The 25,752-nt window shown below is 39.4% G+C and overlaps 1 protein-coding gene across 3 annotated transcripts; it reads right to left on the bottom strand.

The window, feature by feature from the left end:
- Positions 1-485: 485 nt before the first annotated feature.
- Positions 486-23,309, bottom strand: FBXO9 (F-box protein 9). 3 transcript variants are annotated; one of them, XM_068183634.1, is made up of 13 exons: positions 23,038-23,255; positions 19,151-19,228; positions 18,013-18,165; positions 17,525-17,582; positions 14,565-14,664; positions 11,360-11,490; positions 10,097-10,211; positions 9,450-9,568; positions 9,083-9,173; positions 7,997-8,092; positions 7,195-7,288; positions 6,338-6,492; positions 486-543 (listed from the first exon to the last, which is right to left on the bottom strand). In XM_068183634.1, exons 1-13 carry the CDS (start codon positions 23,038-23,040, stop codon positions 501-503), a joined length of 1,236 nt encoding a protein of 411 aa, XP_068039735.1. In that variant the 5' UTR covers positions 23,041-23,255; the 3' UTR covers positions 486-500. The 3 variants fall into 3 exon arrangements, with proteins under 3 accessions (XP_068039735.1, XP_068039736.1, XP_068039734.1); XM_068183635.1 differs by lacking the exon at positions 486-543 and adding an exon at positions 3,902-5,292 and having other exon boundaries at positions 19,151-19,224; positions 23,038-23,309; XM_068183633.1 differs by lacking the exon at positions 486-543 and adding an exon at positions 3,902-5,292.
- Positions 23,310-25,752: the final 2,443 nt, after the last annotated feature.

Below are 25,752 nucleotides of genomic sequence, written 5' to 3'. Positions count from 1 at the left end.
TTGTACAACAGGCTTTCTTTCCATGCAGATACCAGAAATGTGTCTCTTTCCCCCATTGCCTACTTTCATCATTGGAACTTGGTGCAGCTGAATCTTTGGTCCATCTGTCAAATTTATTTCCAAACTGGTCAGCAAGTTCAAAAGCTTTTGGTGGAATCTGTCAGGCATGACAAGATGACTGCTTAACATTAATTTTGTTAGAGAACTGTATAAAAGGCTCTATGGAGGCATCTGGATAGGCTGAATGGATGGCCCAAGGCCAATTGTCTGAGGCTCAACAAGGCCAAGTGCTGGGTCCTGCAGAGCTACAAGCTGGGGGCAGAGTGGCTTGTTCTGTCGGGTCTTTTGGAAAACTTTAACTTAGGCTTACTGTAAATGTGGGGTAACCTTTTCTATGTTCAGGTACCATAAGTTTAAACTTGGTTTAGGTTACAATTTTTCTATAGCAAACCATCTTCAAGTTTGATGAGAAGCTGAACTGCAATTTTAGGATGAGATGATCAGGAATGCTGCTGTGCTGAAGCCTGGTGATCACCAGTTGATAATAGTGCGCCTCGTTATTTTTTGAAATTCCTGTGGACATTAGTAATGACATGCTGACAATACACTATATGATTATGGTTTCATAAAAGACTCTGAGTCCTTCAAGAAGAAAGAAGAAAAACTTGATTCACTGTGTTGCACACACCCAGACAAATACTCATCATCAGATTACTTTTCGTGGTAGTTTTTCAGGTTCTACAGACTTTGATGGGTTTTTACGTGAAGTGTTTAAAAAGGCACACTTGTTAAAGAGGGAATAGATTTCAAAAAAATTGTTGGCAACTGTTAGCCCCCCACAATCTTCCCCCTCTATTACCACTGGGAAATGTGGCTGACTTTAATATCTGTAAGTTTATTTTTCTCAGACTTTACTTGCCAGATCACCATCTGTCTAGACACTATCAATTACTAATATGTGTACTCAAGGCAAGTGTAAGGGTACTCAGTATTTTCTTTCTCAATATTTTTATGATTAAATTTGCAGGGAGAACAGATCTAACCCATGCTATTCATGTTTGTCATTTAAGGCAGATACCAAATCATCCAAAAGAAATTTAAGACCTTTGCATTGATTCAAAGTACAGAAGTTGTTATAAGTACTCTGAACCTCAAAGGTCTTCTTGAAGTTTGTATAATAGGAGCAGTATATTCCTTGGGTATCTCCTCCACCCCCCAAAAAAATGAGTGAGGTGTGTGAAGGCCATATCCATTTGGATAAATCAGCTAGTGAAAAAACCCCTAAAGCCCCTGATACATATACTCTTAATGAATATTTGTTGTAACTGATTATTACTTTCATACACATTTGTCAATTTTCCTTTATATGAAGACATTTATGTATTTTACTCTACACTAAGCCACTGAATCCTATTCCCCAACCCTGAGATGCCTGCTCCTCAAGTTGTCTTGAAAGCAAAAGTTAGCTCTTTGTGTGAACACTGAGTTCACAGGAGGCAACAGAAAATGGGTTCCAGAGAAAAAGGAGAAAAAAAATATTTTGTACCTTTTTTTCCTTGAAATATGCAACTGAGACCTAATAAAACCTAATGCCTCTATAAAATATCTTAACTGGCCATCCCCAGTTAATAAACGCTGACGTGTGAAGTACTAGACCTAAACCAAATTTCTTATCAGTGTAGATAGAAAGGAGCTGCCTGAATGCTCCTTGCACTAAGAAATCCCTACAGTATTCTCTTAAAAATAAGAGAAAGGATTGCTCCTTTTTGCTCCCCAAAGAGAGCAAGTGATGCAACATCAATCTTTGGTGGAGATACACATATTCAGCTCACCTCTCTGCTCTCACTGAGAATGCCACTTTTATATGTCCTCAGAAGGTACATTTGATAACAGTCTTGTTTCTCTTCCCAATTCTTTGTTTCAGTCAGCTTTAGATAGGACTTCTGGCTCTAACAGTTATTTTAAGGACTCAGGAACTAGACTCTGAACAGGCCAGAGGCAAGGCAAAGTTGATAACTGTTCCTTTCAAGCAAACAATTATGAAAATCATTTAAATAAGCAAGCTGTTGGTCTTAGCATAAAGGACAAAGCTTGAATCCAGACTGAGCAACAATCAAATGGAAATCTTTGATTTCTCTAGAGGTGTTAGTAATACTAAGTAGCATTAAGTAACAGTAATTTCTGAAATCCACATTTCACAAATGTATAGCAACTTTTGTTTTTCTCACATTGGACTGTAGAAAAAATGGTGACCTCAGTAACCTCAGTACTTCAGCCATTTTAAAGCAAACAAAAAATTCCAAATACCGTGGTACACATCCCAAGGGAATTCTTTTTAATTAAAACAAACAAACAAACAAAAGAAACTCTATTGTTCTCTTCCATTAAAGAACCTCATGTAAACACCACATGTTTTTATATCCTGACCAGCTTGGCTCAGGGCTATCGAGTGACTCAGGAGCTGAACTAGCAGCTGGACAATGTCTGCTTGCTGGTCTCCTGCTCAGGGCACTGAATTACAGTCTCTTTACACAGAAGGTTTAACTGATGCTAATCTCCAATGAGACTGAGACAAATCCGTTTAACATTTAATCACCTGAGGATCTTGTCTACACAAAACTGTGCATCCTGCTGACTTTAATTCAATGCATACAAGAGATCTACAGCTCCAAGAATTATATTTCTGTCAACTTTTGTAGTACCCCTTCAATTTTTATAAGTTAACTTGTCTCAACTCCTTTAGTGAACTCTTGGGGAAAAGGACTGTATAGGTGCATATCTTATTCTTTTAGTCAAGTTACTACTACAATTAGTAAAGGACAATTTCACAGAAGTAAACTAGTTATACCAACTAATGTAAATTTATGATAATTATAAGGACAATAAAACTAAATTATAAAAACATAGAGCAACTAGTAATTAGATCCCTAGACTACTGAAAAACACTATACAGAATGAAGGAAAAGCATCTAGTCACCAATTCTTTGCTGAAACAGGTGCTATTATAATAGCTGCACATGAACAAACAGTAATAGTATCTGCTCATTAACCGTTTCAAAACACAAAACTAGCTTGACTCTTAGATCGCTTAATGCAAGCATATTCATCACATCTCAGGCTCATAGAAGGCTCACATAATTTTCTTGGTGAAGGAATATTTTATATAATCTCAAAATAATCATTGCTTGAGACTTCTGTTGAATCAACATCTCTCTTTGTAACTAGCAATCTATTCCTTACACCCAGACTAATAGATGGCCAAAGTAAGGAAAAACAAAAGGTCAGAAGAAGCAACTAAATCTTAGTATGAAAAGAGCTCTGTGTTAAAAGGCTCCTCTATTACATCCAACTTGCTTACTCAACAAGACTGTACCTAAACTAATAATCACTATCATCATCTGACTCTTTGTGGCAAAACTTTGACACTTCTCAGGAGGCAGAATCAGACCTTTATCTTTCACCCTCAACAAATAGTGTAGGAAATTAACAGATTTTCCTGTTTACAAACTTTGCAATATTTCAAAACATGAAGCTGATATTCTAAGCAGTTGCTTTTCCTTTGAGCAATGAGAACACAAGAGACTCCTTATTAAATATTCTGTTTATGAAGTGATAAGTGAAACTGCAGTCTAAGGACGCAGACCAAAGTCTTGTAGGCAGAGCCTTATTACAGTAGCTAGAAACATCATCAACTTTCAGATCCTTACTGAGAACTCATGTACCTGAAAACTTCTCTGCTTTTCTCAGATAATCTGTAAGTAGTGTAATAAACAGTCATTAAGAGGTTAATTCCACCTCTCAATCTTGCCTGGCATGTAGTTTATGCATGGTAGCTCATAACTAATCACCATTAACTGTATGAAAATAAGAATTTATTGGGAAAATAAGAAATTGCAAGGGATTGCATGTTCAAAATCATAATTTATTGATGTATTTTTTAACCATGTAGCTCCTTGCAAAGATACAGTTTATAAATTATAGAACAAGTATAGTTCTTTCCACAGCTTTCACATTTTAGTCCTCAAGTCCAGGTCAGTATTTTGAAACAAGATGGTCAAAGGTAAATTATGCAAAATGGCTTAAAAAAAACTACACTAAAAAGCTTCAGTTCTTCCAGGATCCAAGATACACACGTAACAAGCAGCATTACAATGACTGCACTACACCCCCAAGCAATATATGCAGGAGAAGCAGCGTACAGTACCTGTACCAGACCTCAAGGAACACTTCATGATTAGCAGTACACAGCACCTGAACATCTACAGCAGCTTCAAAATTTATTTAGTAAAACAAATGCTCAGAGGGTTTACAGCATGTGTGGCAAGGTTAGATGACGGGTTGTAGCACGTTACAATCATGTCCAAGTGAGCCCTGCTTACCTGGGTATTCACACCAGGCCAGTACACATCACCATTTCAGCCCTGCACTGTGACACTCCCCAAGCAGGGCCACGTACCTGCAAACTCAGCCCACAGTATAAGGGAACAACTCACTGCCTGTATCCCTCTCCCCTCCACGCACATCCTATGGAGAAGGCAGGCTCCACTGAACTTCTACCAAGATCAAATTACACTGATGACCAACTGACACCATTGCATTGGTGGGGATGTACCTCTGCAGTTAAATTTTATATTTCGTGCTTGCTCGCCATTGACGGTTTTTCCTTAAGGCTGATGTCAACAAAATGCCAGATCTTAAATGCAAACAAAATAAGTTTAATTTAAAGAAAACATTTATTTGATGTTCTTTTAAGTCACAGACTTTAACAGATGACAACTTTCTCTCCTTTCACATATCAAGTCTTCAGCAGAGACCATAAACACTGTCCTGTGGACAGTGAGATTTTCCTATTAATTCCTTTTGAACGAATCAGTGTCTGGGCAGATGAAGATTCACATTTTAAGCAAACCGATTTAAAAATATTTTTTAAAAAAACCCAACACAACAAAACAAAACTTTGTTATCAAATTCTTAGCACAGATAAAAGGTGTTTAACACTCATAAGCTTCTCAAAACAAAAATCAAAACAAAATCCCAGCCATTCACAATCAAACAGAACATACTGCCTTCAAGAAATTTCCCAGAATTTTAAAATGCTCCAAATATATACACATTTATAACTTAAGTGCTTATTAGCTACAACCTTTTACTCATGCAAAAGTTGTGAGAGGAGAAGGTGTTTCTTAGAGCGGCTTTTCTGAATATGCAGTAAAACTCTTCACTCGTGCAAAGAACAAAGGGGTGTACATTTTGTCAATGTCAAAAGTAGTAACAGCTGTCTCACCAGTCGACCTGCAAAGAGCATTGTAAAAGTTAAATTAGACACAAGTTGCTGTTTGAGTCCCTCATGCAATCATGTTCCATAGTACAGTGTGTGCATCAAACCACAGCTGGAATAAAGTGTCTTTTGTAATGCCTTGTTCTGAAAGCATTTGACTTTTAGCTGAATCACACTATATAGAATCCACTTCTACATTCATACCTAAGAAACCACTTTCCCTTTCCACTCTTATTAGGAGCTCCAAGACCTGAGCAGTACAGAAACTTCACGCTAAAAAGAATGTCTGCAATATAACTTAGGTATGACAACATTAGCTTTTACAAAAGCAATTTTTCTGTTTATGGAAGTTACCTATACTCCCAACCCACAAATAGTTTATTTCCTGCATTTTATATTGTCACAGCTCAATAGCTGAGCTATGTTCCTATAAAAACATTGAATATTAAGAACACTGGAAGACAAGGACTAAATCTATCCTAACTGCCAACATCAAATCTGGAAAGCCAACTTGCCAATAATTTGAAGTGTCAGGTGCAAGAACAGTGGTCATGGCTCCTGCCCAGTAAGTGATCAGAACAGCTGGTCACATGCCCATACACTGCACTGCTGAATTATATAGTTAGTAACATTAGAGTTCTCAAATGAAAAGTACAAACATCTTTAGTCTGCACATCCACAGTGGAAAACATATATATCTTAATGAATACACACTTTCCACACCCCTTCACTAACACCACATGAAGTCATTCAACCCTGATTCCGTTCTGAAATCAAACACTCTGCATAAATCCTTTAAAAAGCTAAAATACTATGGTTATACTACTTAGGAAACTTCCTATTATCATTAAAACATGTTACTAAAATATTGAGATTTCTTTACATAAAAGTCCATTATGTATTTCAAATCAGGACCAGTTACTGTTTTCATTACATTCTGTTAAAGCCACATAAGTCTCAGACTCTTTGCATTTTCTGTACGTAGTACTGGACAAATTAATGTCACCTTTAATTCTACAGTTTAGTATCTTTCTTTACTCTTGTTCTCCATTTACTCACCTGCAAGTGATGTGACAAGAATGATGTATCCACACAAGTTTGTTGAACCTCTGGCGCCCACTGGAGCACAACTGTAGTCCTACATGGAAACTGTGATCTGTTTCTTGAGCAGGAACTCGGCGGAAATACCTGTATTTGTGGTAATCAACTGGTTTCTGTACAGAGAAATAAGAGGTTTCAAGACCTACAAAGAACACATTATGCAACTATTTATCCTAAGTAACTGTGAGACCAGATTGGTAAAACTCCATACTTAAAAACAAGTACAACTGTTCCTTTAAAATACATAAATGTGTATGTTAATGATGAAAGAAGTTTTCACAGAAAGCGAAAGAAGCATGCAGGACACCATGCAACTGTGCACAGTCACTGTAACGCTTCTTACTCTTCACAAGTTTCTCTTGACGAGCACTTTGGTAATCAGAAGAATTTGTAAGTACGCTGATCGAATCATTCAGAGTTCATTTAACAAATACTGCTTATCCAGTTTTACTAGATGTTATGGAACATAACTGCACACAGTCAAATCTGTTCTCAGAAAATGAGACTCATCCTTCTTTCCCGTTAACAATGTTGACACCTAATAGCACCATAAATAGAAGCTAAGCCTAAGAGGCAGAACAATTTTTCAAATTTGAACCAGGTATTTATTTGCCTTATTAAATTATTACATATTTGTGGACAAATGTAAGTGACATCACCATGCTTATTTATTTATATTTTATTTTTAAACCATTTAAAAATTAAATTAATTTTTTAATCTCTTGATGTAAGGCAAATCTTTGGGTCCCTTAAAACACTCAGTCTGAGTAAAATCTTGTTAACCTATTTCTCCTCTATTCCATTTTTCTACCTACCTCTTCCTTTTTCTTCATTATTACAGCAAATACTTTGGTTTGATTGTCTGTTTCCTGGGAAAGGCGATAATGGCCAAGCAAGATTGCATCCGTTCTGGGAAGTTAAAAAGGAGGATAATGTCAAGGACATAAAAATATTCTGTGTCTCAAAAGTGTGATGTTCTTATAAGACAAGTATCAGCAATGAAACAAAGACTGACTACCTAGCATAATGATACAAACTATTTCTTATTTCCATTCAGTAAAGCCTAATCAATGATATGAAATGGTGAAAACATTTTGGAAACTTGCTTCTAATTTTCCCAAACAGGACAGTAAACGTAAGTAGCTGGTTCTACCTAGCCTACTGCTAAATATTTACAGATTTCTTGTGAACAGCTCAAACCTGTTTTGAAGTTGCAAACGATTTTCTATGTTTTTATGTCCAAACATCAAAGAGTATTAATTGGAACATATCCCATTGAAATCTTCACTTTCCTTCAGTTGAGGAAGTGTGAGAAGGCAGGCAGTAACGAAATAGTATCTTTAAAAGGATTGTTCCATCTACTTGCCTTAAAAATTTCAAATCACATAACCCACAAAGGAAATCTAATTACAATATCAGGACCCTAAAATGAAAGGTATCTTGGCATAAAGATCAAAATTTTTTGTAGTTCTTATGAAAGAATTATAAACATCTATAACACAAGATAAATAACATTGTTTCGCTAAGAGAGGATATAGAGCTGAGACAAAAGTAAATAGAAATTGCTAGGTAAAAGCAAAATGAAAGCTGTAGAGCCAAATACTTTATTTCAATAACCTTGTGTTTTTAGTCCGTAAGCGAGGAACTATAGATTGAGGATCTTCAGGAGTTGTTAGCATCATAACTTGGCCATCTGGAAAGAATCTCAAATACCTGCAAAAACATAATTACACAATGCAAACCTAGGAAATATATGCTTTTCCTGTTTGTTTGCTTTTAAAATCACAGGATGTTACCTAGAAGGATTTAGAACTTAATTGGTAACAGCATTTGAAAACACATTTCTTCACACATAACAGAAAAAAAGAGGTCAGAAATCAAGAGAGTTATGAATAGTGAAAGAGGAAGTCATGAAGAGTTATGAAGTTTTGTCACCTCTACCAAAGCAAGGTAGCTACTCTGGGATGAAAACTGACCTCAAGTTTCTCCATTCCTATCCACTGAGACCAGTGCAACAAAATTTCAATTACAGTATCAGTACAGAATTAATAATGTCGTGACTTTTTCAGGTTCTGGAACCTGATTGATTTTTACAGTACTCAAGTACTGTGCTAATGTTTGAGACTACGGCAATAGCCATCAGGTTCAATGGTTTCTATGCCTCAGAAGAGACAGCAGAATGAAACAATAAATGCTGGGAGCAGCAAGATGAACAACAGCAAAAAATCAGGCTGAGGAAACAAATGGCAAGGCATTTACAGCAAGATAAGAAAGCCCAGCCTCTTGATTTTTACAACTGATTACACATACGCCCAATGACTGATCTTGTATAATCACATGTATTCTCTTTGCTGAATTGTGTCTTGTGTTGTATCAGACATGTAAAGCAAAAGTCGTTTAGGGAAAGAAATCTGTAGGTACATATAAATTGTTATAAGCCTTCAAGCTTTTGCCACGTGACATGGTCTAAGTGAGGATGAAACGTGTTTCTAAGCTCATTTCTAATTATCATAGAATTATATTATTAGATCTATTATTAGATTCTATTTCTAAAACCTATTCTCAAAAAATACATATTGCTTTACACACTGTAGCAGTCCCATTCAGTTTTACAGAATGATTATTGTCTGCAATAGCCAGGGGTGGATTTAAAGAACTTAAGAGAGAGAAACATTTCACTCACTCATTGTACTACAGCTCTACCTGTAATATTCCACTTGGTGCCACGCTCTATAGAAACCATCAAGAGACTGTTCTCCTTGACGTATGTATTTTGTCTTGCTGACATATACACCTACAGAAAAGGAAGATACATGAACAAAAACTAAGAACATGAAATATTTATAATGAAAAAGCCAATAATCTAAAACTTTTGTGTATAGTTTTGTTACTTAAATCCATGCAAGTTTTTATTTTCACCCCTTGCACATTTCCCTTCTCTTTGCAGATATTCTACAAATTGAAATGCACAAACAAATTCAAATTAGGTCTAACAACGTCACAAACATCAAGCCCACCCGACTGTTTCTGCTGTCATACAGTTACAACTATTTCCAAAAGTACAGCTTACCATCAAATCGAACGCGAGGCCTTTCCAAAAACATGTCCCTCCAAGATGCATATGGAACAAGTTTATTGCAGCTCCTGCCCCATATTTTCAAACAGACTTGATGCCAGATTTCAGGATCTCTAGTGAAAACAAGAAAAAAGCAAACCCCATAACTTCCCTACAAACCCTGCTTAGCTTTCATATATCAGAGTAACACTCTCTTACTTAGATTGGTTGCAACTAAAAGAAACTTTCTTTAACAAAAATAGCTCATAATTTAAAACCCTTGACTAATTTACTTAATCCTGGAGTGTTTGAAAGCCTTTTCCTCTTCCCAGTGAAAATGAAGAACAGAGTGTAATTTTCATCCAAGTACAGAACCACAACACTGCAGCACACTGGCACTTCTTTGTGTGGCTATATGAGCATGACAACAGACCATATTTTGGAGACCTGAAACACTAATTTGCAAACAAGGCACAGCAAGTAATACTTTCTGCTAGATTTTTATTACAGTAAAGTCATCTATCTCACATACCATTTAGTAGTGTATTCAGAAACTGATCAGCACTGTGAGGAGCCTAACATGAAAATGTACATGGGAAGGAAAAGCAGGACATACTAGTGCAAAGAGAGAAGTTTCACTCTAGATAAATTATCTACAATACCTGGCACAAATGTAAAATCCTCGACAAACAAGAGATAATTGCTCCAATGACCTTAGATCCAAGTCACTTGAAACCACCCATCGGAAAATGTACATTAGTACTTCCATAGGCAACGCTAAAAAGAGAAAATAAATCCTTGTTAGATGCAACCTGTAAATCAACAGGTTATTTATAATTCCAGGTTTGGCTTTTGACTTTCCATTAAAAAATCCTACTTCTCACATTGTAGAGAGAGAACAAAAAAAATTAACTTAAAAGGTCATTATAGATTAGATGCGATGTCCATAAAGGATCTTTTTGATCCTTTTCAGCCTACCAACTTCTGAAGCCGATGTTATTTTTTAGAAGTTTTCTTTATGTTATAAAAAAGTCAGTAAAAAAGACCAACACTGCTGCTCAAAGGACACATCTCCTGAGATCATTTTAGAGTAATGTCTGCAACATCTTGTCTTTATTGGTAAAAAAAGAAAATACATTTTCCCAAGTGTACAATACACCAGTTATTAAAACAAAATAATGTTTAAAAGCCTGTTTTCTTTATGTTTTGACTTGCTTCACTTAATTTTCTTTTCTTGACCAGAACAAAGATCAGGCCAAGATTTCAAAGTGCATTTTATAATTTAGGATGCAAAACAAAGGCATCTGTTTTTAAGAGAGATCATTGCTCATATACACGTTCTACAATTTAGATCTCATAAGGAAGTCTCAGGATAACTGTCCTAGAACTGAAGCACTGAAAGTCATTAACCTTCAAAAGACTTTCTAGCTTTGTTATATAGTTTGTCTGACCCTGAAAACCCACTTGTTGCAAAAATCTCACACAGAATCAGACAAAATCAAGAAATATAAAGATGCATAGTCTACAAAGCAATTGTCTCTTACTCACACTTAAATATTGTAGTAATAATTGTATTTGCAAACCAAACCAGAAGAACTGGAAGGAAAACTGGAATACACCTACTTCAGCAAGTCCATTCCTAGAAGTTGCTACTTTTAAGTATGCCTCTGATCCTGAAAATTCTGCTCAGAAATACTACATGGAAAAAGCTTGTGTGATAAAGACAAGATCTTGTATGAGAACAAAATTTGTTTACCTGTTGGTAATTTTTTCTCCTTTGCATCTAACTACAGAAGTAAAGAGATAATGTATGCACTTCTTCAAAGGTGGCTTTTGAATGAAGGAGACAAATGTTTTGTCTAAATGAAGTGAAACATCTATACAAATGCTGCCTCTCCACTCTTACAGCTTATCTGAACTCTTACCTGAGATGTGGGTCTGGCTGACGTGAACTTCAGGCTGACAAAGTTTGACTGAAGATTCCTGAAGAGTTAACTGCTGCTGGAAATCCGTCAGGAGATCTGCCATTTTGTCATCCTCTTTGCTATCCTCAACACTAGAAAAGGGGCAATGCCAACACTGTAATATTGGACAAAACATACCAACAGATGTCCTCATCATGGCATCATCCACTGGCATATTCCCATTCAATAGAGTTGTTTCCCGTACATTTTTAAAGTAATCACATTTCATCATACAATAAAACAACTACTGCAATATGATCAAGGTCATTAAGACATTGCTGGAATGCCTCTGAGAGTAACAACTGGAGCTTTTTCATTAAATTCCCATCCCAGTTTTTTATTTTGTATTTGAGTTTTTTATTTAAGTTACCGACGAATTTCTTGACCTCATGAAAAGAAAAATCTCATCTTTTTCTAAGATATGGCATATGCAGGAAATAGAGTTGTTAAGGAAAGTTGTATTTTGTAATCCTTCTCATGATGTAAGATATTGGAAACAATTAAGGATTATTTTTCACACCTGTGCTATTCACTAAAAAATGATCCTTGGTGGGTCTATTCAACAGTAATGAAGGAAAACTACTTTTGTACCTATTCTGTAAATAGGCAGAAATAATAAATTTCAGGAGCCAGAACAAGATAGCAGAACAGAAACAACAAGCTTACTAAGTGATAAAAGAACATTACCACATTAATAAAAGAAATCTAAATTTAAGTTATATATCATAATATGATCTTTCAATAGCTGCCTGCTTGCTTGCCCCAAATAACCAGAAATGACACAAAACTCACTGAGCACATCACAAACCACTTTTTTTTCCCTGACTTGGTATACAGGCTAATTGAGAAATCTTACAGTCACTTTTTAATACTGTTCAATTCTACTCTAAACAAGTTAACAGAATGAGTTGAGAATATAAGCAAGCAACTAGTAGACCAACCAATGGGTTTTGAAGTATCACAGAGAAGACAATTATGTTTGGGCCTGTCCTAACTAAGACTGCAGTAAGACATTGCACTGAATATACCTTCCTTTATTTTGATGAGTATGATGGTCAGTCCCAGTACCTACAGGCCACACTGTAAATTGTTTTTTTCAAATCTAATTGTGTAATTTGTTTTTTCTCATCAAGACTGTATGAAACACCTACAGCAGTAATTCAGAAAGCAGAAGCTAATATCTCTCCCAAAAAATACATCTCTACAAATACTGCTTTTAAACCAGTAGAGTAACAACTGAGACTACTGGTTATTTTTCCCTCACTGCCACAAAGTGCTGGGAACAGTACAGCAACATTAAAAAAAAAACAAATAAAAATCCACAGAATTGTAGAATCATTTAGGTTGGAAAAAGACCTCTAAGATCACCAAGCCCAACCATTCACCAAGCATTAAACCATGTCCCTAACTGACACATGTACACATCTTTTAAATACCTCCAGGCATAGTGACTCAACCCCTTCCCTGGGCACCCTGTTCAGGTGCTTGACAACCCTTTCTGTGAAGATTTTTTCTAAATATTCACTCCAAAGCACACCCTGAGGCCATTTCTTCATGTCCTGTTGCTTGTTATTTGGGAGGAAAGACCAACACCTACCTCAATACAAGCTCCTTTCAGGTGGTTGTAGAGAACAGTAAGATCTCCCCTGAGCATCCTTTTCTCCAGGCTTAACACCTCCAGCTCCCTCAGCTGCTCCTCACAGGACTTGTGCTCCAGACCTTCCCCAGCTCCACTGCCCTTCCCTGGACTCACTCCAGCCTCTCAGTGTCTTTCTCATAGTGAGGGGCCCAGAACTGGACCCAGCACTGGAGGTGTGGCCTCAGCAGTGCAGAGTACAGGGGGACAATCCCTGCCCCGGACCTGCTGGTCACACTATTGCTGATACAGGCCAGGATGCCACTGGCCTTCCTGGCCACCTGGGCACACACTGACTCATGTTCAGCCAACTATCAACCAGGACCCCATGGTCCTTTTCCAACAGGCGGCTTTCCAGCCCCTCTGCTCCCAGCTTGTAGCTCTGCATGGGGTTGTTGTGACCCAAGCACAGGACCCAGTACTTGGCCTTGTTGAAATTCACACAATTGGCTTTGGCTCATTGATCCAGCATGTCCAGATCTCTCTGCAGAGCCTTCCCACCCTCCAGAAGGACCCCTCCTGCTTCAGGTCAGAGAGTCTTAATGGAGTAGAGAAAATTATGCTAAAGTAAGAAAAGAATCCTATAAAAACCAAGGACTTTACATTACTATAGCGCATGATCCAGTAGTTTTCCTAGTGCACAAATGCACAGCAAAGATTTCATGCCAGCAACACATTCAGATATGAAACTAATGGATGGAAATAAAGCACTCAGTTCATCTTGCACTCTTTTATATTAAGTCAACAGCTGCATTGGAGCTGTACTGTCCTGGGGCAACAAGACTGAGCTAGTAATACCACAGGGACACAGTTGTGCTTTCCTTTTTCATTTTCCATGTTAAAACTCTTGATATTTTGATGCAGCTATCAGGAGCACCAACAGCTGCTATGAGTAAGCAAGAATTTGGGAAGCTGCTCCATAAACTTGTCCACGTTAGGCTGCAGGGGCTGGAACAGAAGTTTTGGCCCTCCTTAAACTCAAGTCTTGGGCTCAATAACTTACGGCAGCCCCAAGTCACTGTACATCCCTTGTACTGAGGTTAGGGTATTCTGATGTGTGTAATGATGAAAGACTAGACCACTCAGAATGCAGTCTCTGGGCTTCTAAATGTATTGCTCTACTGAAAATGCTCTCATCTGGCTGTGTTAGCACAAGAACAGATTATTCCTTTGCTTAACTAAGATACTTATTTTATTAGTATGAAGCTTTAACTAATTAATCATTTTGCCATCTACAACTTTGTATATGATCCTAAATCTGAAAATCAAAAATCGAAATAGTAACTGATGCTTTTTTTTTATTAAGCAATAGCATAACTATTTGTAATCCTTCCCCCTGAAATTAGCCAGCTCCAAACAAGCTTGTTACTGTCTTCAAAAAATATAGTCTACTCAAGTGAGAGTAGGTAAGTTTTCCAGATACTAAGAGACTTACAAGTGCATATTACAGCAGAATATTGATATCCTTCAGAAAAAAAATGTCATGTTTCAGTATTCCCATGCACTTAATTAGTAAAATTTCATACTTACCACCTCTTTCCAACTGCATCACCATCTGGGGATCGTGTATAGGTGATCTTAAACTCTATATCAGGTACAAGCTGCATGGCTAGACGATAAAACTTGATGGCTGAAAATAAAAGTTTGATGTTCAAACATATCTGATGTCCATACTAGCTTATCAAATCAAAGACTGTTTTCAGAGAGATGGGTTCAGCTAAAAGCACTAAAAAGGCAGAAAATGCCTTTGCCTAGGAAAGTTTGTTAAGTCTAAACTGTTAGGTTTAAATTCAGTACAGAAGACAGGAACATTAAGTACCTGTTTTCAAAACTAAAAACCTCATGTATCTTTTTCAAAATAGTTATCTCAGATGTGTTTCAGCTTTTACAGACTTACCTTAATTACCACAAACTCAACTACAGAGCAGAAAATTTTACATTAAAACATTATGAACTCCTGATGTTGTTTAGTCCCTGGCACTTACAAAGATTTCCCAACAAGCTGTAAAGATTTTAGACAGTATATCCATAACTAGACATAAGTTAAATGAAAGAGAAAAATTATGCAGGGACCATAAGTCCCTGGTATAGCACAGACAGGATTTCAGACATATACAACACTATAAAGGTGAGAATGATGAATAAAATATAGTTGCAATTTTTAAAATTTCAACAATAGATGCAAAATGTATCAATTTCTCTATGGAAATTCCTGGGAACTAAAGAAGGCACAGATGCCAGCCACTCAACACATCATGAGTAAGGAAAGCAGCCTTGTCACAAAACTATGGGACATGAAGAAACACCTGACAGCCTGGGTTTTGCAGTTTTCTCACACACACAAAGCACTGCTTTTAGCACTACAAAGATCCTACAAACACTGAGTAGAGAAAGAGGTTCAGGGAGATCACTGTGGCAACAAACAGTTATTAAGCTGCAGAATGTCCTTCTTCTGAGTGAGCTCTGTGAATCCTTCTTAATTTAAATTAATTCAATGCATGCACATTCATTCTAGTTTAATAACAGTAGTAAAATCAAGTGTGCATGTATATGTTTCTTCGTACTGCCACACAGTGATACCAAGATCCAAGGGCAATTCTTCAGTTTGGACTCTTAAAACCAAAACTCAAATAAAACATCAGTGAGTGCAGAGCTCAGAATTTGTCTGATGAGTCTGAGAAACTCTAGTTTGGGGCTAGTAAATGTTCCTGTTTCCTTGAGTTCATGTCAGGGCCAGTGACTGACAAATAGTATCCTTTGGCTGTTGAAGACTGGAAATACCAGCAGCCAGCTAAATAGAGATCAGTCTCAACTTTAGCATTTAATCTTGCAGACAAGGCCTCTACTGTACTTAAGCAAGAACAAGCTGCAGCACATAACTGTCTCACAAACATCATGTATCAGCAGATTTCAGAAGCAGGCTTGGATTCTGATGACCTGGGCCAGGTCAGCAAATAAAAGCGTGGTCTGAAAACAGATGTCCCAACATATGCTCAGTAATATATCTGTGTCTGGCATAAAACCGTGCCTCTAAAATATCATATAGATCTATGTGTAGAAATAGTTCAGTTTCGTTTCTCTAAGTCTCAAATCAAATCAAATTGAGAAAGATCAATTCACATTCATGCAATCCAGATGTCTGAAACACTTTTGTGAATGGAACTGTTAGATATTAGTATTTCTTTCCTGCTATGTTTGACATACAAGGAGTGCACTGAAGCACATGAAGGCACAGCTTTCATTTAATATACACAATGTTTAAATAGACTGCTTTCCTCACCTTTTTTTTCCCTAATTTATTCAGAAAGAACCTTCACAATCGACTACATGATTTCCTAAATATGTACCAGATTTTTAGTGCTGACATATTTTTTACTGTGCATTTAATCCTTTACCAAACACCCACCATATCTTAGCCTGAAGTAATTTTGCCCTGTAAAAACATGTAACAAATTAGAAACTGAGACAACTGATTTTATTAACTACAAGGGACTCATATTTCTCTCAGTTAATATGAGATATGAAACAACAACAGAAATCCCTTGAAAATGAAGGAAAATTCCCATGGTGAAGTGGGAATTTTGTGTTCAGCATGTGGCTGAGCTCAGGAGCTTCCAGAGTTCTCTCAGATTTCTGTATCTTGAATTATTTTGCACCTGCACTTTAAACACGGTGGCTAAACCCTCTGGTGGATGAGCAGGATGGCACATACATTCTGCTTCGCTTTCTTTCTCGCATGAAAGAAACAGAAAACTGGTATCTCCACTACTGACCTACAGGACTTGGAAGTTAGGACAGACTTCTTACTCTCTAGACTCTGAAAACTAAATATTTGAAAAAAACCTTTGAATTTCCATTTTTACTAGTGCTGACAGCAAGAGTGCAGGTAAGCAAGCTAAGTACCTTAAATGTTTTATGACAAACCTCAAAGACTACCAGATCTGAATGTTCACTGCAGGAATTCTTGAAAAAGCTATTTTAGCATACTGTGTTAATAAAAAAAAAAACAACAAACAAAAACCCCCAAAGCCAAAGAGCCCTCTCCAAAAAAAAAAGAAAAAAAAAAAAAAAGCACAAATAACCACCCACATCCAAACAACGAAACGTTAAAGCAGTACTTTAGTCCATAGTAGTTTTGTTCATAGTGGAATTATGAGAACTGCGAGCATAGGAAACAGTTTATTGCCTTGATTAATTATTATGCTAATGTCAAGTTGCAGAAGTCACATAAAGAGGCATTCTAATATACTGTTATTTTGCCTGAAAGCTAAAAATTCCTTCCTTGATGTCATTTTTGCTTTACCTCAACCTTAGAACTGTGATATGATGGCTCGTTCTATAGCATGTTTGCTTGCTTATCTGAATGATAGAGCTCTCAAACCACTGTTAGCCTGTAGTTTACATTCACTGGCACCATGCAGATTTACCCATAAATCACAGGTGTTACATTTCTCTACAATAAGGGTGTTCATTGTAGACTTCCATATTACCTTCATAAAGGGCCCCATTTCGTTCTTCTTCCACTGCCTTCAGGAAAAGTTCTTTTGCCTGCACAATAAATTATACAGAGCATTTCTTTAATTCCTTATAAATACAAGTGCAATGTCACTTGACTTAGAATTATTTTTGATCTTACCTATTCTACCTAGGACAGAGATAACAAAATAAGTCCATATATAGAGAAGACATATTCATGTACTACAAGACATAACTGAAATTCCCAGTCAAGAAACTATCTGTATTCCTGCTGCTTGCCCCTTACATAGTCTTTCAGAGAGCAGATTGTGAAGATGACACCAAGGCAAACAAAAAGACTAGAAAAATCAGTGTAGGATTATGTAGACATTAGTATGGAGATAACAAGATAATAACCTCAGCTGTTTCTCCAGATTTAATTCAGCATTAGCTTTCAGAAAAGTTATAGTGGAACAGTAATACAGATAAATAAAACCTCAAAATTATGCACAGTTTTCTGTACCTTTTCCTCTTTTGCTATCTCCTGTTTTCCCCTGGCATCAACAGACTTCAGTCCAGGCTCTCTTGATGATGCTTTGCATGGCAGAGGTTCCAACCCACTCACACCTGGGGCAAGCTCAAACATCCACTGAGCTCTGAACATCTGAAGCTCTGCCTAAAAAACATGATTAATTCTACTTACTATAACATATTCAGACAGTGTATCTTCTGAGGAGAAATTATAAAGTACAAACACAAAAAAGAATTTCAAAACTATGCTTTATATTTCCAAGTCTTAGAGAGCTTCAGTGAATTTTGGCACAGAGGGTTAGCAATTGTTTTATGGTAAATTAAAACAAAAAAGTGCACAAGTACTTGTTCAGCCTCATTCAATAACAAAAGTGCTTTTTTCTGGACTGTTCACCTCAGAAGAAAAACTGATGCTTCAAGAAGTGGTTGTTAGTACTATGATTATGACCTAAGATTCCATATAAAAGTGCATGACATGATTGTGTTTGTTCTTGTTTATGTAGAATTATCATAAGCAAGAAGTCAATTAGCTCTTAAAATTAAAATTTAGAAAATCCAGGTTTTTGTACACAAGCATTCTAAATTATCTAACATTCAAGATGGTCATCTATATAATATACAAATAAGACCTTACTCCTTTCTCTTTTAAAAAGTATGGACTATGTTCTGTGAAATAATACAAGTTACAATTCCTGCCTTTTTTTTTCAGCATCTTTGAAGTTACACTTAACACATCTCTTGCAATCATCACAATTTCTGGAGAGCAACTACACAGAAATCCAGTCTTGTAGGAGAATACACTTTTCTGTTACACTCCTTTTATCAGCTTTCTGGTCCAGTAGAGTGTGACAACTTAAACTGGAATTTGATCACAGAAACTGCTGTCCAAGTTCTACAGTTCTTCAAAGAAATTCCAGATCTGTCACAAGCTTTACTTTCATCTACACAGATAGCTGAAGACTGAATTTGACACTTGGAACACAGTGCAAAATCTATCTCATTTTTAGAGGGGCAGGCAGATTAAGGATTTGTCAGATCAACAAATATGTGGTAAATAATGAGAATAAGTGACGCAGTTTAAATCACAGCAGTACTATGTTTGTAAAAACTCACTAGCATGAGAGACATACCTGAAGATTTGCTTCACCAGATCTTTCACTGTCATCAGTTCTTACCAAATCAGCGTGACAATCTTCTTCAGCTTCTGCCTAGTAGAGAGCAGTCAAATGTGATTATAGGGTCTGCATAAGTCCCTACAGCCCATTCACAAAGAACAACTGCCATGGACACACATTAAAAAAAAATTAAGCATACTTCCCTTTTGATGATAAAAAATTATTTTAAAACAAATGAGATCAGTTGTACTTCCATATTAACTCAATGAAGATGGAATTTGCATTTTAGACAGGTTACTCCAACAGATTAGTTGTGTATCACTTGAAGGCTTCCACGCTGCAATACACTGGCATACCTGTCTAAATGTACTGTGTCTGTGTCAAAACACAGAGCAAAAGTTTCAGTATTAAACAAAAATGTGCTTTGTCCAACAAATTAATCACCATCTTCTCATTGTAAAGATAACCAGTAGTTTTGATTTGTTTAATATTTGCAAGAGCACAAAAGTGCATTGAATAACAATAGATACTTTACATATACATGTGAAACTAAACAAGAAATAGTACTGGAAGTACTGGAAGTAATATAAAATAAAATGCTAGCATGAGAGTTTGACAGTTGGTTTTATTTACAGTACAGCTGTGAGACAGGTTAAACAAAACCTGAAATAAGACCTTTGACTAAACCTAACATGGCTCTACATAAGAAATTAAGCTGGCTAGTTTAAGAGGAAACCTTAAAAATATGCAAATTAATCATCACAGTGAAATATACTGAGATTTATGGAGTCTACACTAAAACAAAGGAAAACTAATTCTGAGTATTAGTGACAAGCCACTACAATGACAACAGCAAGATGCTGGTAAGGGGGAAAAAACACCCCAAAATAAAAACACCCCAAAATCTCAACTAAGACATTGGTTTAAGGTTCTTCCTGCAGCTGATGCAAACCAGTTTTTCTACCATTCTGCACTGAAATTCACATCTATAGTTCTGCAAGTAGATAATGCAAAATGAGATTACAAGCAGGCAAACCTGACATTAAGATTATCACAACTACTTAAAAAAGTTTTATTTCCCACTCCTTCCTATTGTACTAAGTATTCAGAGACTTGAAGTGGCATTCTGTCAGAGAGATTCTACCAAGCTCTCAAAAAGAAATCCCTATCTCCTGCACAGTCAAAGTGCAGAAATCGAAGCATTCTTGTACTCACAAAATTTATACCATTTTTAGAGCACCTGGAAGTTCTGATCAAACCACAGAATACTAGCAAACGTGATGGGAAGGCAACCTTTTATCTCTCTGTCTTGGTGACAAGCACCTCCCTGGAGTTAGCACATCTTCAGATTCCCCAACGACCATAAACATACTGGTTTGTCATGTGTAAAAGTGTTTTCGCTGATGTTTCAGGTAATTTGTCATTTACAATTGATAGACATGGTTGGTTGGCTGAAGATAAACAGATATTGCATCTACTTCTACATTCTCATTTTTAATTTTTGTACATTTTTAACTTCCCAGAAGAGGAAACAGGTGAGCCAGGACACTATAAAACACTAGTGGCATTGAATCACAGCAAGGAGTAAATAACTTGGAAATTTCATGGGCTTTGATTCCAGAATTTAATTGCAGATAGTTAAAACCCTAAGAGTTGTGACAGTCCTAGCACATTACTAGCATCCAGGAATATTTTGTTGGCCAAGCAGAGCCAGCCTAGGAATGAGCTAGCTCTGAAATGGGTGTCTGTAAGTGCATTATTATGGCACTGGGCTGACAGAAATAAGGCCTAATTTTGTCTGTGCAGAGTGCAAGTCTTCTGGTTTACAGCTGAATTATGTCCAGGCAGCTCTCCAGTCTAGGCAGAATAAGCCTGGTTTTATCTGCAAAATGCAGAAACTAGCAATTTCTAAACTAAATCAACACACTATCTTCTTGTGCATAAAGCCACGCCCATTAAAACCTTTAACTCCTGAAGTCTGTAAACAAACTGATTTAAGCATTGAAACTACTTAGAAGGTTAGGAAGCTGTATGAAGTTTACCTCATTCAAAAACTTTATATTTCACTAATCTGTTCAACTCTTGATTTTCAACCCCTCCTCTCTGTTCAGCTGCCCTACTTCTTTATTTCTGAGTCACAGCCAGACATGGTAGTGGACCAACTGCAACCAAAATGTCATTTGATGCTCATTGAAACTTAAATATGCACTCAAGTCAAACCAAAAATACTATGAAAGTATTTCAGTCTAAAAGCTGTCAAAAACCATCATGAAATTGATTACAAGCGAAGTGTTGTCATTACTTTATTACTGTATGCATGTGCGATCTGCAATCTCTCATATCCAAGGTCTGTCTCTGGCAGTACTGGCAGCCTAAGTGGCCAGCCCTCTAAACTTACTGGTAAAGCAATTAATTAATTGCTACAGCATAGGAATGAACTGGAAAGCTAATGTCTATTAACAACATTTCCACTATTTATTTGACCTGCTGAAACCCTATGATTTTGCTAGGACAAGTGAGTAAACACAGGTACTGTGAAGGAAGGACCTTCACCAGCAGACAGCTCATGAGATCACACCTAAAGCATTTCACAACGTGTAAAAACCGGCTCCTTGCCCCCACTCTGAGAATACTTGTGTTGTACTTATAGTTTCTAAAATTCACAGAACACTGTGCTCTAACTGCTACTTAGGGGATAAATCTAGATTGTTCATCGTTGTGCTGCTGGCCTTTCCCCTGATACAAGTCAGCTGTCACATGGAACAGTGACTTCATCCCGATTGAAAGGAAGACATCCTACTGTGTACTGGCTGATTGGCTTGATTAATTTTCCATGAGGACAGCAGTAGTCTGTTAAGCCACCGAAAGGTAACATGTCAGAAGTAAACATCTGATTTAGGCAGCAACTCATTAAAAATGAAGTCAGCTGAGTAGATTCGATTCTGATTTGCTTGCAAAGCTTTAGAAACCATTGGCCAAATGCAGAACTAGTTTATTTGCACAGTTCAGGTTCTGTTTTGCAATCAGTAATTGCATGCTGATTTCCTCAGAGTACATTAACCGCTCACTAAACTGTCTGTAACATCAGGTCCTTTAATGGTTCTGATCACTGTTTCAGCAAGAAAAAACCAAGATCGGAAACAGTTTGAAGCTGAGTGTCACCACTTGAACAGGGCTGTGTTATGTGCGAACCGTACAGAACTCAGGGAGGAGCAAGCACAGCAAAGCGAAAGAGTGACTGCCAGCTAACATTCCTCTTGGTTGTATAAAAAAATGAGAAAGCCACCCTATTTTTCTGTAAATGTGGTAGAAACAACACTGTGTTCAAAAATAAGAGTTTTTATAACTGTGATGAGACATTTTAACAGCTCCTGTGTGATATAAATGGTTTTACTTTGAATGATCGAGTTTTCATCATGGATACTTGAATCCATATTGAGGCGCAGTCAATAAAGCAATGCCGAACCAAGGAGTATTTCTGGTATGTTAAATGACAAACTCAACTCGAGTCCCTGGCCCACGGAGTCCTTTGAATTACTGAGTGACTTTATGCCACCACGTTTTTGAGGGAAGAAAGGGAAAGGAAGGGCACGCTCCTCTGTAATGACACAGGGATTTTGTTCACGCGTTCCTACAGAGGGCTAGATCGGTCCAGAACCCGGCAGCCCCACTCATCACAATCCTCTGCGTGAGGCGGCCGTGTCCAGCCGCGGCGGGGCGGGATCACGGCACGTTTCCCACAAGCATCGCCCGGTGTCCGGGGGCGGGCAGGGCAGGGCAGGGCAGGGCTGCCTGCCAGCAATTCGGCCAGGGGGCCGCTCCCACGCACACTCCCCCTTGCCTTGGTCCCGCCCGGCCGTCCCTGCACGGCAGCCGAGCCCCCGCCGCCCGGGCCCGCTCACCATGCTGCCGACGCTCGGGCGGCGCTGTCCCGTCCCGGGGGCTCTGCTCCCCCACTTGGTCCGTGTGTCCTCCCTGCCCGCGAGGGGCACTTAGCAGAGTTCTCGGTCGGAGAAGCGCACCACGCAGCGGGAGTCCCTGCGGGCCCTGCGGACGGCAGCCATCTTCCCGGCGAGCAGGGCCGGCGGCAGGAGCGGCGGGACACGGCCCGGGCGAACCCGCCAGGTCAGAGCGCCGCCTCCCGCGCGGGCCGCTACGACGCGCGACCGCACAGACTCCCCGTCCCAGAGCGCACCGCGGCCCTGGCCGCCTCTGCCGCCCGCGGCGGCGCGGTGCAAGGCCTGCTGGGGAGCGTAGTCCGCGGCGGCACACCAGGGGAAGGGCGGCAGAGCAAAGGCTGCCGGGAACCGTAGTCTCCGTAAATGGGAATCGCGGCCGGCGCGGTCCCAGGAGCGGGAGCTGAGGTAAACTGGCGATGTCCGGGAGCCGCGATTTTCGCTGCGACTGCGGTCAGGCCGGGACCTTGGCACAGGCAAGTTGCCGACGAGGTAACGGGAGAGCGCTCAGTGCCGCGGCTGTGGAGATAACAGCGGTGCCGAGGCCATTGAATCTCGTGGCCCTGGTCATTTGCCCGTCCAGTTCAGTGAGCACAGTTATCACCTGCTGTCAGCACACGCCTTGTCAGGTTTTCAAAATTGGACGAAAGCTATTTTTTTAAAGCGTATCACGGTCTTCTTGTTCCAGAAGAAAACCACGTGTATGGATCTGTGAACCTTTGTATATGTCTACTGCCCTGAGCATTTTCAGGAGGAGGGTGAGGAGGTGTCTTCTCTCGAGGGGTAGGTGAGCGCTCAGGCTTGGGCAGTGGGGGCGGGAAATGGGGATGCAAGGGCTGTGGGAGCCGGCATCGGCAGTGGGCTTCAGATCCAGGTGACTGTAGAGCTGCTCTGTGGAGAGGAGAGGGTGAGAGGCAAGGGGGCTGCCCGACAAGGCCGGGGGCCGATTCCTGGCCGGACAGCCGGGGGTGGTGAGGAGCAGGGGACCTGGGTGCTGCAGTTGGGATGACACAGCATGGCCACCTGAGGCTTTGAGATGGGGTGCTCATGGCTACAGGTGGTTGTCATTAGTGCTGCTTCTCGTTTGGAGTTGGAGTCAAAGCTGATTTTCTGCTACCTGGGTGTGCCTCTTCTTCGATATCAAACGTTACATATTTGTAAAAAAATCCTTTACTGTGAGGACACTGAGGCACTGGCACAGGTTGCCCTGAGAAGCTGTGGATCCCCCATCCCCGGCAGTGTTCAAGGCCAGTTTGGGTGGGGGTCTGAGCAACCTGGTGTAGCAAAAGGAGTCCCTGCCCATGGCAGGGGGTTTGAAACTAGATGATGTTGAAGGTCCCTTCAAATCCAAATAATTCAATGATTCTATTGGGAATGAAAAAGCCTTGCCTGTGACAATAGAAAAACGACGTTCTGTGGCTGTCGCGGGGCTGAGTGCTAATATGTGGTTGTGCACATGGGATGTAATATGGGTGGCTTACAGCAGAAATCTCATGTAAGTATACACTGCTCCTCCTGGCTTCACTGAGAATCATGCTGTCTGTTAGAGGGAATTTGAGTCTTTACGGTATATTCATATAAATATAAAGATTAGTCTCTGACTAGATAGGGTGGGGGAGGCACCCAGAGCTTTGTTTTTCCCCACATCTGTTTTAGCAAATTAATGGCTTGTCCTACACTGTACTCCTGCATTATAGCAGTTCATCCTGTCTTTCCAAACCCTGGGAATTAACTTGATGGTTTAATTTTAAAACCTAAGGGATGAAGTGTAAAAAGAAGTTGACACTTCCTGAATCACTATTACAGTCCCGATAATCAATTGTTTTAGAACAATTTTTTGTTCCATGTTTTCCTTTTACTGCCCTTCCCATTATGTCTTAGGCTGGGTGCGCTGTGGTGCTTGGGTGAGGAAGGCACAGGCCCCCACTTAAAAAGTCGATATTCTTCCCATTTGATCACAATTTGATATTTCTGCGTTCTAGTTTTGTTGTTTAAACTGCTCTGTGAGATGGGAGAGAGGCCCATCAGTGTGGGGTTCGTGTTTGTTCGGCTGGGTTTTGTTTTCACGGAATCACAGAACTGTTAGGGTTGGTAAGGTCCTCTAGAAGTCATCTAGACCCACCCCCCTGCCAAGGCAGGGTCACCCAGAGCTGGTTACACAGGAACACAGCCAAGGTGGTTTTTCAATGTCTCCGGAGAGGGACTCTACGACTTCCCTGGGCAGCCTGTCCCAGTGCTCTGCCACCCTCAATGTAAAGAAGTTCTTCCTCTCAGTTAATGGAACCTCCTGTGTTTCAGTTTATGGCTACTGCTCTTCGTCTTGTCACTGGGCATCACTGAAAAGAGTCTGGCACCATCTTCTTGGCACCCACCTTTGATATATTTCTGCGCATTAACGAAATCCCCTCCCAGTCTTCTCCATGCTGAACAGGGTCAGCTCCCGCAGTCTCTCGTAAGAGAGATGCTCCAGGGATGGTTTGGTTTGTTTTTTTCTCGGTCACACCCAGCTCAGCGGCCCCTCTGCGAGGGCCCCGGCCCAGCTCCCCCGGCCGCGGTCGTGGGGCGCTGTCCCCCCGCGGGGAGCCCCGCCGGGCCGGGCCGGGCCTGGGGGGCCGGGGCGGGGCGGGGGCCGCGCCATGGGCCGAGCGGGGCCGGCGCGGA

The sequence above is a fragment of the Anomalospiza imberbis genome, chromosome 3, assembly GCF_031753505.1.
Source record: "Anomalospiza imberbis isolate Cuckoo-Finch-1a 21T00152 chromosome 3, ASM3175350v1, whole genome shotgun sequence".
NCBI lineage: Eukaryota > Metazoa > Chordata > Aves > Passeriformes > Viduidae > Anomalospiza > Anomalospiza imberbis.
Note: the sequence above shows the minus strand (reverse complement) of the source record. Positions and strands in the feature narration are given on the sequence as shown.